The sequence below is a fragment of the Rhipicephalus sanguineus genome, chromosome 7 (assembly GCF_013339695.2).
Source record: "Rhipicephalus sanguineus isolate Rsan-2018 chromosome 7, BIME_Rsan_1.4, whole genome shotgun sequence".
In the NCBI taxonomy this organism is placed as follows: Eukaryota; Metazoa; Arthropoda; class Arachnida; order Ixodida; family Ixodidae; genus Rhipicephalus; species Rhipicephalus sanguineus.
In genome coordinates, this window is record NC_051182.1 from 160,720,557 (window position 1) to 160,735,136 (window position 14,580).

Here is a 14,580-nt window from a genome sequence, read left to right on the forward strand (position 1 = left end):
GCTAGCTGTTCGCTTAGTAAATGTTTATTTCCCTTTCTGCGCTTCAATGTGTGACTAAGTGGACCCCTCCACCGCATGTATATCGGTGCCCTATATTTGTGTGAGAGACAAAGCTCACGTTGAATGCAGAAGATTGAATAGTTTTTGGCTATCGCTGTGGCAAAAGGAAGACAGCTGCTGCCACACTGCAGTTGATGATCGAGGGCCCTAGTCCCCTGCTGCTCCCTTTGGACCATCAATGCCACTACTGCTTTGCCTTCTGTGTCAAGCTTTCACACAATTTTCCCACTTTCCAGGTCATTAAATGCGCACCATCATTTTATGTTCACAGTAATATTGCGCACTTGCCTTCTTTTCTTTTGTTTGTGGTACAAGAAACAACTGCAGAAAATAATACGCTCCAAGGTCTCTTTTCTTTCGTGTTTCAAGAAGCAAAAGATGGTCACAACATGCAATAGCTAAAAGCCCATTTCAGATTCACATGCGGTGAATAGGCAATGCACTTACTCGGGGTCAATTTCACCTTCGCCATTTCTTTCCTTGTCAGCGACATTTGAGAAGATGCTTTGAATCTCTGGGTACGAATCCCTGAGGCGCTCCTGAAGGGTAAGGAGCTGGTGCATGACTAATTCAACGCTGCTCTTGGCTGTGTTGAGAAAAACAGAAAGAATAACATCTGTTTATACCGCCCAAAATGCAGGTTAAAACATGAAATGCCGCATATTAATGGACCATCTGGTCTCGCAGACATTACTGCTCTTGTCTGGTGATGTAGAATTAAACCCTGGTCCCATGACTGGGGCTGAGCAAGAACAGATCAGTAAAGTTGAAGAAATGCTAAAGGTCGGGGCAGGCAACCGTGTTGGAAAAGCTGTCGGGCATTGCGAAAACTCAGGATGAACTTCAGAAGAAGCTGGACGACGTGATTACTAAAACTTGTGTGACTGAAAAGCGCCTTACTACACTCGAAGAAACAGAAAAAAAGTTTGCCGATAAACTAGACGACTTAAAAAACAGAAGTCAGAGATCTAACTTGGTATTCTTTGGAATACCAGACAGTCATCCAAAAGAAACTTGGGAAGAACCTGAAAATCTAGTCAAGTCTATTTGTACGGATGCATTAAAGCTGCAAAATATATCATTTGAAAGGGCTTGTAGTGGGCATCGGACAGGCGATAGCGCTGTAGTGGACAGTGTGCTTCGGTCCGCAGAAAAAGGCGAAGAGGCAGAGAAGCTCGGACATCATGCTATTTTTGTCAGGAATGTGAAAACATTGATCATTTCTTGCTTACCTGCCGTCGATTCATTAGGCATAGGAAAAAGCATTTCGAAATGTTATTCAGAAACTTAAGAATTAATCTGAATTCTCAAAATATTCTTTCCCTTGGGGCGTCTTCTCAGCCCTATGCGAATTTCTCGGTGAGACACGAAGAATTCCTTGTTAACTTATTCCTGAACAAAATTTGGTTCTTCAGACTTCCTTTCATTCATTCGTTCATTGTTTCTCATATTGTTGTATTCTTCTGCTCCTTATTCCATATTGACAAGTCATTCTTAAAATTTCGTTTATTCTTTCGGCAATTGATTTATTCCTCATTCTTTATTAAAAAAAAAAAAGTTAACCGCCAGTTTCATGGCCAATCCCCCGTAGTGGGTAAGAGCCAACAAAAGGGAACAAGCAAGCAAGCAATCATGGCTGCAACATCAGCTTAGTTACTCTGCAAATAAATGTTTGCTTGCTTCGAGCCTTTTGTTCCCAGAAGTTGCTGACCTCAGACGCTTCACGCATCGCAACTACTCGTCCCGCTGCTTCTCTTCGACGCCATGGAACCGAACTCCCAAGCATTTTAAGAAAATGCAACACCTTCCGTCACCACACTCAAGCTTCCAGAGTTCTGGCCTGCAGATAGTGGGCACTGGTTTATCCACATCGAAGCACAGTTCCACCATCACCCTGCAGATGGCCAAGTATGATTACGTCGTGATTGCACTCAGACCAACCACCACAGCTTCGATTCGTCACATTTTGCTAGCTCCACCACCCGCGCCAACCCCTACGACACCCTGAAACGGGAGTTACTATGACGCATGACCGACTCCGAGTCGCGATGCATTCAACAGCTCCTATCATCGGAGGAACTTGGCGATAGAAAGCCAACCGAGCTGCTTCGCCGCATGACCCAGCTACTTGGCGGCACTCCAACTTCCACGGACTCGAAAACCGTCCGTGAGCTCTTCCTCCAGCGTCTACCGAATCAGGCACGGATGATTTTATGCGCCTCACCTGCAACAACATCCATTGAGGACTTAGCAACAATGGCAGACCAGATCACAAATACTCCCCATCCTATCGTATCTGCCGTCGACCGTTGTAATGCGCCTGTCTTAAGTCAGCTGCACTTACAGCAGAACTTTGAAGAACTCAGCACCTCAAACGCACAGCTTGCTTCGCAAGTGGATCACCTGACTACTGAGCTAGCTGCCTTGCGCTCCTCTGTGGGTAGAGATCAGTCCCGTCATTGCACGCCCAATCAAAGCAACTCCCGCTATTCAAATGCCGCTATTTGTTGGTACCACGCCAGATACGGCACTCGTGCGCATCAGTGCCGTCCACCGTGCAACTTTTCGGGAATCTGTCGGGCCAGTCACTGATGACGGCAAGTGCTGCCGGCCCTACGTCAAGCCGTCTTTTCTAGGTCACCAACCGCGTAACGAAAGTTCGCTACCTTGTAGGCATTGGCGCAGAAATTTGTGTGCTCCCGCCTACCTTTGACGACCGAAGACGACATCGCCACGACACGTCCTTTCTCACTGCGATCAACAGTTCTAATATTAGAGCGTATGGCCAGAAATCAGTGACTCTTCATCTCGGGCTGCAGCGTCCCTTTCGATGGCTATTTATTGTTGCTGATGTCTGCGGGCGCATCATCGGTGCTGACTTTTTGTGGAAGTTCAACTTGGTTGTCGACCTACACCAATGCCGCCCTCTGGACTCCATGACCAACCAGTCAGTACAAGGCATCACCACAACTACACTGCCCTTGCGTCTCCTACAAGCCCACACCCAGGTATTGGCACCTTGGTCCACCATCCTACAAGAATTTCCAGAGCTATTCCAACCCCCATTACCAGATCGCCAAATCCTGCATAAGGTCACGCACCACATTCTCATGAAAGCACCACCAGTATATGCCCGACCCCGCCGCTTAGCACCTGACCGCCTGAAAATTGCAGAACAGGAATTCGATCACATACTCGAGTTGGGCTTCGTTCGTCCTTCCGCTAGCCCTTGAGCGTCTGCTTTACACATGGTTCCAAAGAAGACAGGGAATTGGAGGCCATGCAGAGATTACCGCGCGTTAAACAAAGTGACGATTCCCGACAGGTATCCTATTCCCCACATTCCCGACTTCCCCGCTTCGCTTCATGGTTACTGTGTATTCAGCAAAGTGGATCTAGTTAAAGCTTACCATAAGATTCCTGTGGAGCCTTCCAACATTCCTAAAACTGCAATCATCACACCATTCGGCATGTCTGAATTGGTCCGCATGCCCTTCGGTCTCTGAAATGCTGCTCAAACATTTCAGAGATTCACTGACCAAGTACTACGTGGGCTCATTAAAGCTGCAAAATATATTGTCACGGGCAGAGAAGGGCAGCGAATGACGACGAAGTGCTGAGCGGAATGCGCTTAGACTGCGGCAGCGTTGTATGCTTTTGCTGTCAAATATACCCTGCGTATATTGTTTTTTCACCGTAACATCTTTGGTGGAGGTGCGGGGTACGACTCGCTATAAAGCACCAGGAACTGGATCTTCGCAGCGGACGGCGTGTTGCTGCTACCACGATGACAGACCAAGTGACCCAGTGTGAACAAGATCCGCCATGATAATTGATGGTAGCGCAGGCCAAAGACACGGACAAAAGAAGGCACATGAGACACCACAGCGCTAACTTTCAACAACTATTTTATTTTACAGTTAACAGTTTTACAGTTAACAGTTAGCGCTGTGGTGTCTCATGTGCCTTCTTTTGTCCGTGTCTTTGGCCTGCGCTACCATCAATTATCATGCAACCATACCAACAAGCCCAAATCGCCACCCTCATTAAGATCCGCCAGGCCCACAGCCGATCGTTGTGGTGCACCCCCGTGATCCTGGCACATTCAACGGCACAAGTGGCATGGACGTTGATGACTGGCTGGCTCTGTATGAGCGCGTCAGCAGCAGCAACCACTGGGACCCAACACTGATGCTGGCAAACATCCTCTTCTACTTGCGTGGCACTGCAAAACTCTGGTACGAGACGCATGGAGAAGAGTTGACAAGTTGGGATGTCTGCAAGCAAAAATTGCGCGATTTATTTGGGAAGCCTATCAGACGACAAGCAGCCGCAAAGGAAGAGCTCGCAACTCGTGTCCAGACTTCCACAGAGCCGTACATCACGTACATCCAGGACGTGTTGGCTTTGTGCCGCAAGATAGACAAGAACATGCCTGAATAGGACAAGGTCGGACACATACTAAAGGGAATTGCTGATGACGCCTTTAATTTCCTGCTGTGCAAGGATTACTCGACTGTGGAGTCTGTCATTGCAGAATGTCGTCGCTTCGAACAGGCAAAAAGTAGGCACATCATTCACCGGTTTGACCGTCTTCCCAACATGGCGGCTACGTCCTCCTGCAAAGATTTACCCATGCTACATCAACCACCAGCTCCGGTAAACGTCACCAGGATTGTCCGTCGCGAACTCGAGGCTATGGCTCCCGTTATGTCCAACGACAGCACTACCAGAAACAGTCTCGCTACTGTTTCATTAATACAGGCCGTGGTCCGCCAAGAGATCGCGAATATGGGCATTTCACCAACCCTTCAAAGAGCTAATGCTACTCACAACTCGGCTTCTCCAGTCGCTGCTGCTGCTACACTGACCCTCCCCTCCGTGCCGCGACGAAACCCAGCCAAATGGCGTACACCTGATGATCGGCCCACATGTTTCACGTGCAATCGGATAGGACACATAGCCCGCCATTGCCGCAGCCATTGGACCTCATCACCTCGACCAAGCTTCTACAATTGGGGATCCCGCTCCGAACGTGTGCCATATGCTCCGTCCTTTCGCACTGAGACAAGTGTGGAGCGTTTTTCAGAACATCGAACCAGCGAACCAGCCGATCGCCATCGCCCCAGCGTCGCTAGTCCCGCTCGCCCCAACCTCGCCGCTCTCGATCTCCCCTTGACTGCCACTCGGGAAACTAGCCGGTGCAGCCCCTGGAGATGACGCTGCATACACGACTTGGACTGCAAAACCTCTCATTACTCCTGACAAGCGACGTAACCTTCTTGAAATTCTCGCTGATGGTTTACCTGTGACTGCTCTTATTGATACCGGTGCACAAATATCTGTCACGAGCTCAAAACTCCGCCGCCGCCTCCAAAAAGTTCTGATGCCCGCGATTGCTCCTACCGTCCGTATAGCCGATGGGAGTACTCCTGCTGTACTAGGAATGTGCGCTGCGCGAATCACAATTTCTGACCATCACACGTCAGTTCTGTTTGCTGTACTAGAAAACTGCCCTCATGACCTCATCCTTGGTATTGACTTTCTGACCACACACGCGCTTATCGACTGCTCTGCAGGACATCTTTGGCTAGAACTCCCTTCATTCTCAGATACCGCTCCTGCCGGCCCACCTCGTCTACGATCACCCGAGTTCCTTCGACTTCCGCCGCCAATTGAAAGGGCTTGTAGTGGGCATCGGACAGGCGATAGCGCTGTAGTGGACAGTGTGCTTCGGTCCGCAGAAAAAGACGAAGAGGCAGAGAGAAAATGATGAGAAAAATCCCATGAACTTTAGTGATATTGTCAAAGAATCGTTAAATAAATCTAAGTTCACAGTAAAGGTCTCTAAACGAGATTCTTTAAATCCATGGTGGAACTCAAATTTTTCACGTGATTACAGGCTAAGAAAAGCTGCGTGGCGAAAATTGCTTTACAACCAATGTCCTAGAAATTGGATGAATTACAAATATGCAGCTGCAGTTTTTAAGAGGACAGTCGCCACTGCGAAGGAGGGTTATGATAGCCAACGTTCAGAGTTCCTTTCGAAGCCTGGCAACAGGAAACCCCTTTTTAAATTTCTTAGATCCAAAAAGGTAATCTCTTCCCCCATAAACATCGAATCGGTAGTTTCAACGCCAAATGAATTGGCTAGTTTTCTTGAAAATATTGCTAAAGGACTTGAAAATCGCTTCACGACTGCTTGTTCATACCTCTCACGGTCCCCTGTCAAAAGTGATGACTTTGAAGAGGTCACTGCTTCAGAACTAGCACAAGTTGTGCAAATCTTACCTAATTCTGCGCCAGGTCCTGATCGCATTACTGCATCGGTAATAAAAATCATACATAAGGTTTCGCCCCAAGATTTACTTGAAATCGTTAACCACTCTGTTAGAAATGCTTGGATCCCACCTGATTGGAGAATTGCGAAAATAATTCCTTTATTAAAAAAGCAAGGCTCTGGATATACTTTAGATAACATCAGGCCTATTTCGCTCACTTCTAATCTGGTAAAATTAATCGAACGAATATTGCACATTCGGATAGATAATTGGTTGAATGAACACATGATCTTGAGCCCATGCCAAATTGGATTCAGGCGGGGTTGTTCCATTTCGTGTGCCCATGTTGACTTAGAAAGCAGGATACAACTAGCCCGTGATCAGAAATACTTTTCCGCTTTAGTTACTCTGGATATTGCAAAAGCTTATGACAGTGTAGGACATGTTAAATTAATAAATTCGCTTAAATACGTAGGTCTGTCACATTACTTCGTTGCATGGGTACACTCCTTTTTGAAAGACAGAAAGTTTTATTGCTCTCAATCTGGTATATCTTCTTTAAATTATAAACAAACTAGAGGTCTTCCCCAAGGATCGGTATTGTCTCCATTACTATTTAATATTTTATTAAGTACCATTCCTATTCAACAGGGCGTACAGGTATATGTATACGCCGACGATATTGCATTTTTTGCTACAGCTGCAGATATACATACATTGTATCAAAACTTACAGATGTATATGAACACTCTTGAAACGTGGTTGGAAGGCATTAATTTGTCCTTGAACATTAGAAAAAGCGCAATTGTAATTTTCCCGCTCAGCGTTCCCGTTCAAATTTCGTTGCTTTATCGCCAAGACGTTATCCCGCAGGTGGAATCGATTAAGTATTTAGGGGTTATTTATACTGAAAAACTTAATTGGGGTCCGCATATCGAAACTATGGCAGCTAAAGGAGCTCGGGCGGTAGGGATGCTTCGTAGGCTCAGCAATAAGCGGACAGGATTACGACGTGATGTGCTTCTTATGATTTATTGCATGTATGTTCGCCCGATATTGGAGTTCGGCTGCGTCTTGTTTTCTGGGGCACCTGCCTACAAACTTCGGCCATTAGTTCTTCTAGAACGCGAATCACTACGTTTATGTCTTGGGCTTCCTAAATTTGTTGCAAATAATATTTTATACAAAGAAGCGCGCCTGCCTTCTCTTCTTACACGCTTTCACATCCTGACAGTACGTACCTTCCTAAAGATATATGCATCACCCCTGAGGAGGTCGCAGTACGTTTTTATTAATCAGCCGATGTCATTTTTTAGCCATCAGTGGTCTCGATTACGGTGTCCACAAGTCATTTTCGCACAAAAACTCTTGGCATCATTACAAGTAAACCTTCGTGAAGTACTTGTGTCGAACAGATCTGTGCACCCAATTAGAATACAATTCGACAACATATTTCCTAAGAAATGCAAAGACTTACCTAATAGATTCATAAAGGCCATTTTGAAAGACCATTTGTCAAACTTAGATAAAAACATCGTAATAGCTACTGATGCTTCAGTTTGTGAAGAAAAGGCAGGAGTGGGAATTACATCATTATCTTTGGATTGGTCTTTCTCAATTCGTTTGCCTGATTTTACACCTATTTATCAAGCGGAATTACTTGCAATCATCCTAGCTTTACGCAAATTACCCTTATCTATAACAGAAGCAGTCATTTTAACAGACTGTCTGTCTGTCTGTTCTTCATTGACGGCACCTAACATGTCATGTACCTTAGAAGTATTTTATTCTCTTGTCCCAAGACATTTACGTTTTATTCGCTTGGTGTGGGTACCAGGTCACAAAGGTTTAACCCTCAATGAATGTGCGGACGCGCTTGCAGTTGCATCACGCGATGGTCCCATAATTTCTATTTTACCGACGTTGGCCTTTGTCTCTTCGGCGCGATTTGAAAAGTTTGCCACGTCGGTTGACATTGGTAAATCTCCTTTGTCAACATCCGAATTCCTTCACCTTGACTTCCGTTGCCCCAAGGAACAGTGGCGGCGCAGTGAAGCGGACTTACGGGCCCGCGCCCAGGCATGCCGCGAATGCTCAACATAAAATTTTGTTCCTCGCCAAAAACAAAAAACACTCCGATTAAACTTTCACAAATAAATCTCCTTTGCTTACTCTTCCCAACGAGACCAACCGTGCATTTTTACTTGGACTGCATCACCACTCTACATGTGCCTGAACGTGGAGCATTTCACACATTTTTCAATGTTTGCGCCCCTTCCACTTCGAAACTGCTCGGTCATTGACTTCAATACTTTTTTGACACGCTTACTGCCAACTATCCAGCCATGTGATATAGTCCTATTTTGTCTGTAATATTCGTAGAATTTTTTAAAAAATAATCGAAATGGGCACAGAATTGCAGCTTTGCTTCACCACAAAGCACATTGTGAGACAAAGTAGTGGTCGTCAATGGGCGATAATAAGATAGTGCCATTCCTTTTCAAGTAAACAGCAGATATTTAAGGCGTTCCGTAAAGTATTGTATTTTTTAGAGTATTTTTTCGCAACCTAGGTTTCACCCACTACGGCAAAACTCAAATCACTGTAACAGACAAGAAAAATTTTTTTTCCAAAAAATACTTTCCGAGGGTAAATAGTGCACTGATATGAACGTCCACAATTTTTTGCAATACAATTGGAGAGGGTCGAGCACAATGTCTGGGACGTTTGGCGTGGATCCCTCATCAAGACACCTGGTCATCACCTTCGCCGGACACAAGCTTCCTGCCACGATCCGCTTCAGGTGTTTCACCTTAGAAGTACATCCCTTCAGGGAGACACCTGAGGCCTGCTTCAACTGCAGGAAGCTTGGGCACCGCACAGATGTGTGCCCACTGCCCGGCCCTGGAATACCAAAATGCCGAAGATGCGGTGGAGAACATCCCCCGCCGCCACTGGGAGAACAGCCGACATGTACCCCACAGTGCGTAGTCTGCCTCGGCGAACATCCCACTGGCAGCAGGAGTTGCAAGCTACGCTTGACGCCAGTCAAACCTAATAACAGCAAGGAGACATCTATGTCCTACAGCACCAATGAGGGAGGAAGATCAAAATCAGCAGGCCGTCGATCAAGATCGAGGTCGCGAAAAAGAAGCCAGAGCAGGAACAGAAATGCCCCCATCCCTGTGCAGAAGAGCCGCAGTCCCAGTCAGGAGACATCAGCTTCTATGCCAGCAATAAACAACAAGCACGCCTGGAGCAACGGCCCACCAAAGAGCGTGGGTTGGAGCACCGACGATCCAGGGCAAACCGGCAAAGCAGCGACTACTCAGCACGCATCCAATGCCAAACAAGGGGGAAAGACCAGGAACCGGTCAACATCCTGGACTCGAGGTGGCCATTCCAGATCCAGTTCGAGATCAAGGACACAGCCACCGGCCAGACCTCAAGACAATCAGGTGCGGGAACTGGCAGAGCTGGTAAAATCGTTACAGTAACAGTTGGCTTCGGCCAACGAACAGATCAGGCAACTGAAAAACAATTCCAATTCGACCTTTACCCCACCCGTGGCTGAGGAACAAATGGCAGGCGTTCAGAGTGAGGTAACTAACATGGAAACTGACAGAATTAGAGGAGAAAAGCGCAGAGCTCCGAGCCCAGCGCCAGAAAATACCACAGAAGAAAAAACAGAAAAGGTAAAAAACTCGACACTCAGAATGGCCAAGCTAGAAACGGCAATAAACGCGTGCTTCAAGGAGCTAGAAGCTAAACAGGCTGAGTTTCAGGCATCTACTGAAGCTCGCCTCACCAGAATCGAAGCCGCGATTGAAAACATGCTGGCAGGTCTTAATCAGCTCAAAGTAGCTAACACAGGCGCACTGACACAGCAGCAGCAACAACACCAAAGCCCCGTTGCACAATTACCACTCCTAGTTAGAGGTGAGGGACCTAACAACAATACTAGCTTAGATCAACGACCCCCAGCGGGGGGCCCAATCAGAACACACAAACCACGTGCAGAAACTCCTCAGCATTCATGATGGCCAGCGACCAAATTTTGATCTGGCAATGGAAATGCAGAGGGTTCCGAGCTAAAAAACGTGATCTCAAATATAGGATCCATCATTCTACACTCAAACCTGATGTTATTGCGTTACAAGAAACTGGCGTAAACGCCAAGCTTGTTGGCTACACAACCTTCAATACGACAGTGGCGGAAGGCACTAATCCCTCCACGGCACTCATGATACATAGAAACCTCACCGCTAACACGATAGATCTCGCAATCGAGGATATAGCCTACAACTTCGTAGAAATCCTCCCCAAGAAGAAAACTTACCCAACCCTGTACATCCTAAACGCATATCACCCACCAAAGAACAGAGGCATCGTCGCCTCTAAACTTATAGTAAGGGCACAGAAACGTGCCAAAAGCTCACCACTAATCATAGTAGGCGACTTCAATGCTCACCATCCAGCATGGGGCTATACGTCTTGTGACAAGAAGGAGACCAGCCTATGGGCAACCTCCCTAGAGCTGGGCTTAACTCTTCTCACAGACCCTGAGCGCCCCACCCGAGTAGGTAACAGCATCTGTTGAAAGACATCACCTGATCTAACATTCATCAAGAACATAGAATTCGCCAAATGGGAAAACACAGAAACTAATGCAGGCAGCGATCATTACATGATAGCCACCACATTCCCACTCTGTAAAATAAAGAAAGGAAAATTCAGAGTGAAACATACTAATTGGGACACTTTCAGAGACATTAGAAATGAGAGAGAACCCACCGAACACACAAACTTGGAAGAATGGACATCCAATCTAATCGAAGACGCGAACAAGGCCACCACCGAAGCCGAGATCGAAGAGGATCACCCGGCCCTCGACTCACAGCTTATACACCTGTGGGAGGCTAGAGAAAGTATTCATAAAAGATGGATGTCACAAAAATACGAGACCTTACGAAAGAAGATAGCTCGAATCGACAAAGAAGTCGAGAATTATACACAGGCGTGAAGTCGAGAACACTGGCACCAAATGTGTGACCGGCTCAATGGCCAATTAGCTAACAAGAACTTTTGGTTTTTACTCAGACATATGATAGATCCCGAACAAACAAAATCTAACGCAAGAACCTGCAGAAACTCATCCATTCCTATCCTGGGGAGGAGAATGACCTAATACAGGAACTACAAAGCAAATACTTCAACACCAACACGGACATGCCCACTCCGGCTAAATATGAAGGAGAAATCAATCCAGCTTTAGATAGCGATATAGACGAAGCTGAAGTTAGAGCAGTCCTCAGTCAGATTAAAACCACTGCCGCAGCGGGAGAAGACAGAATAACAAACAAAATGCTCCGAAATTTAGATGATCACTCGATCAGCCAGATCACTAAACTATTCAACACTTACTGGGCTGATGGAAAAGCTCCACCTAGCTGGAAACATGCTACCGTCATTTTTATTCCTAAACCGGGCAAGAAGTTGGAATTGGGAAACCTTCGACCCATTTCTCTCACCTCCTGCTTAGGCAAGGTCATGGAGCATATCATGTTAATCCGACTCAACAATTACATTGAAAAAGAACACCTGCTACCTGACACCCTAATTGGCTTCAGAGAGTGTCTATCAAAACAAGATATTATGCTTCAACTGCAAAAAGACATCCTTGACCCAGGCCCAGTATGAGCCATTCGGACCATACTGGGCCTGGACATCAGTAAAGCTTTTGACAATGTCACGCATCACGCCATCTTAAATGGCTTATCCCAGTTGAACGTGAGCGAAAGAACGTTCGCCTACATTTCCGACTTTCTCAGAGAAAGAACGGCCACCATCCAACTGGGTGAAGTGCGCGGTTTACGCTAGGCACTAGGGGAACCCCGCAAGGTGCCGTCCTCTCGCCCCTACTCTTCAATATCACCATGATGAACTTACCACAACAGCTAAACAGGATACCACATATCAAACATGCCACATAAGCGGACGATGTTACAATCTGGACAAACAGCGGCTCGGACGGTGCGATAAATGACACGTTACAGGAGGCAGCCAACGTTGTGCAAGAGTATATTAGACACAACGGGTTAACATGCTCCCCCTCGAAATCCCAACTCCTAATCATTAGAAATAAAGCCAAAAAGACGCCAGGCAGGGACACCCAACTAAAAGCACCGATAAAAATTATGTTGGAAAGTGGCCCGGTTCCTCCGATTCTGACCTTTAGAGTGTTGGGCATGCTTATTCAACATAACACGCCAAATACCATGGCCCACACAAGATTGCAGAACACCGCCAAAAAAATTGGTGGACTGCTCAGGAAAGTGACAAACAGACATAGAGGAATGAAGGAGATGGACTTGTGTAGGCTCATTCAGGCCTTCTTAATCAGCCGCATAGTCTACACCTTCCCCTATTATCATCTCAGGAAATCAGACAAAGATAAAATTGAGGCTATAATTCGACAAGCGTACAAATGGGCCCTATGTTTGCCTATTTATACCAGCACCGAGAAGCTCCTCCAACTTGGAATACATAACACCCTAGAGGAGCTGATCGAAGCACACAAAACAGCCCAAATAACACGGCCCTCAGACACGATGACAGGACTACATATCCTGCATAAACTGAAAATTCAGCCCATACACACCACGGGAGGCAGAGCACCACTACCTCCTGCAATCAGACATCACCTACAGATTGAACCAATACCCAAAAACACCCTGGCGGGCAGACACGACGCCAGGAGAAAAGCCAGAGCAGATAGGCTAAGTGAAAAGCACAAGCAAGACCAAACCGCGGTCTTCGTCGATGCCGCCAACCAAGGACACAACACATACACCCTGAGTGCCGTGGACGGAGAACTTAAAATCGTAAATGTGGCTTCCACTAGAGCCGCATCAATCAAGGAGGCTGAAGAAATGGCCATAGCGCTGGCCATTATGCATCCAACTACCCACACTGTCCTTAGCGACTCTAAGAGCGCTATTCTCAGCTTTGTAAGGGGAAGTGTGGGACTCAATACAGCCAGGGTCCTAAGAAACTTCAGTCAGAATGACAGAATCAAAATCAATCTGGTCTGGGTCCCTGCTCACTCGGGAAACCCCAGTAACGAGGAGGTGCATAAAGTGGCCCGAGGGTTAGCAAACCGGGTCGCGGAACCGGGCCCCCCGATAGGAGAGGCAGTGGCCTCCTATAACGAACTTACAAATATGTATAAAGATGACAGGAGATTATACCCCATACTGCACAGCAACCTCACGAGAGCGCAAGCCACTATCCTCCGCCGAATTCAAATGAACACCCTAACCACTCCTCACCGCTTAGCGATATTCACAGGCGGAGAGGTTGACTCAACATGCAAAAATTGCGACAAAAATGCCATAGCAAACCAAAGACACATCCTCTGGGAATGCGAGGGCCTTCCTCCACCCAGAGAGCTTCTACCAGCTCCCTCCGAACTGACATGGGAGACCTTAATACGGTCCCCCGACGAAAAATTGCAGAAAGCAGTCATTGCATGGGCAGAAGAGGTCGCCGCAGACAAGCGGCCAGCTCCAAACCCATGAAGTTTCTTTTAATAAAGTTGTATTTTCCTCCTCCATTCTTTAGAGCATGCTCAATTCTCTCCATATTATACTTTCTTATGTCGGCTACTTTACGCCTATTGATTAACTTCGAAAGGTCCACCAGCTCTATTTTGTCTGTTGCATTTGAGGCTTTCATGGCTTGACGTTTCTTAATGAGGTTTTTCGTCTCTTGGGATAGCTTACCAGTCCTGTCTAACGACTGCACCCCTGACTTCCACTGCACACTCCTTAATGATACTAGTCAGATGATCATTCATTGTGTCAACGCTAAGGTTGGTTTCCTCGGTTAAAGCCGCGTACCTATTCTGAAGTGAAACTCTGAATTCCTGTACTTTCCCTCTCAGAGCTAGTTCATTAATCAACTTCTTGTGTATCAGTTTCTGCCATTCCTTCCTCAAGTCTAGTTGAATCCATATCTTACCATTCTATAGTCACTGCATCGGATCTTGTTAACTACTTCCACATCCTGTACAATGCCCGGGTGGACGCATATTATGAAGTCTATTTCATTTTTAGTTTCGCCATTAGGACTCCTCCACGTCCACTTACGAGTAGCCCGTTTTCTGTAGAAGGTAATCAAGATGCGTAAATTATTGCGTTCTGCGAACTCTACTAGTAACTCCCCTCTGGCGTTTCTA

At 46.6% G+C, this 14,580-nt stretch overlaps 2 protein-coding genes across 3 annotated transcripts in view; both read right to left on the minus strand.

The window, feature by feature from the left end:
• LOC119399222 (caskin-1) overlaps positions 1-14,580 on the minus strand; it is a 512,467-nt gene that overhangs the window by 95,144 nt on the left and 402,743 nt on the right. The window lies entirely within an intron of this gene.
• LOC119400422 (protein AATF) overlaps positions 1-14,580 on the minus strand; it is a 99,695-nt gene that overhangs the window by 26,859 nt on the left and 58,256 nt on the right. For both annotated transcript variants that reach the window (XM_037667447.2, XM_037667446.2), the window contains exon 6: positions 508-646. In XM_037667447.2, coding sequence (XP_037523375.1) covers positions 508-646 — 139 coding nt within the window. The remainder of the gene's footprint in view (positions 1-507; positions 647-14,580) is intronic.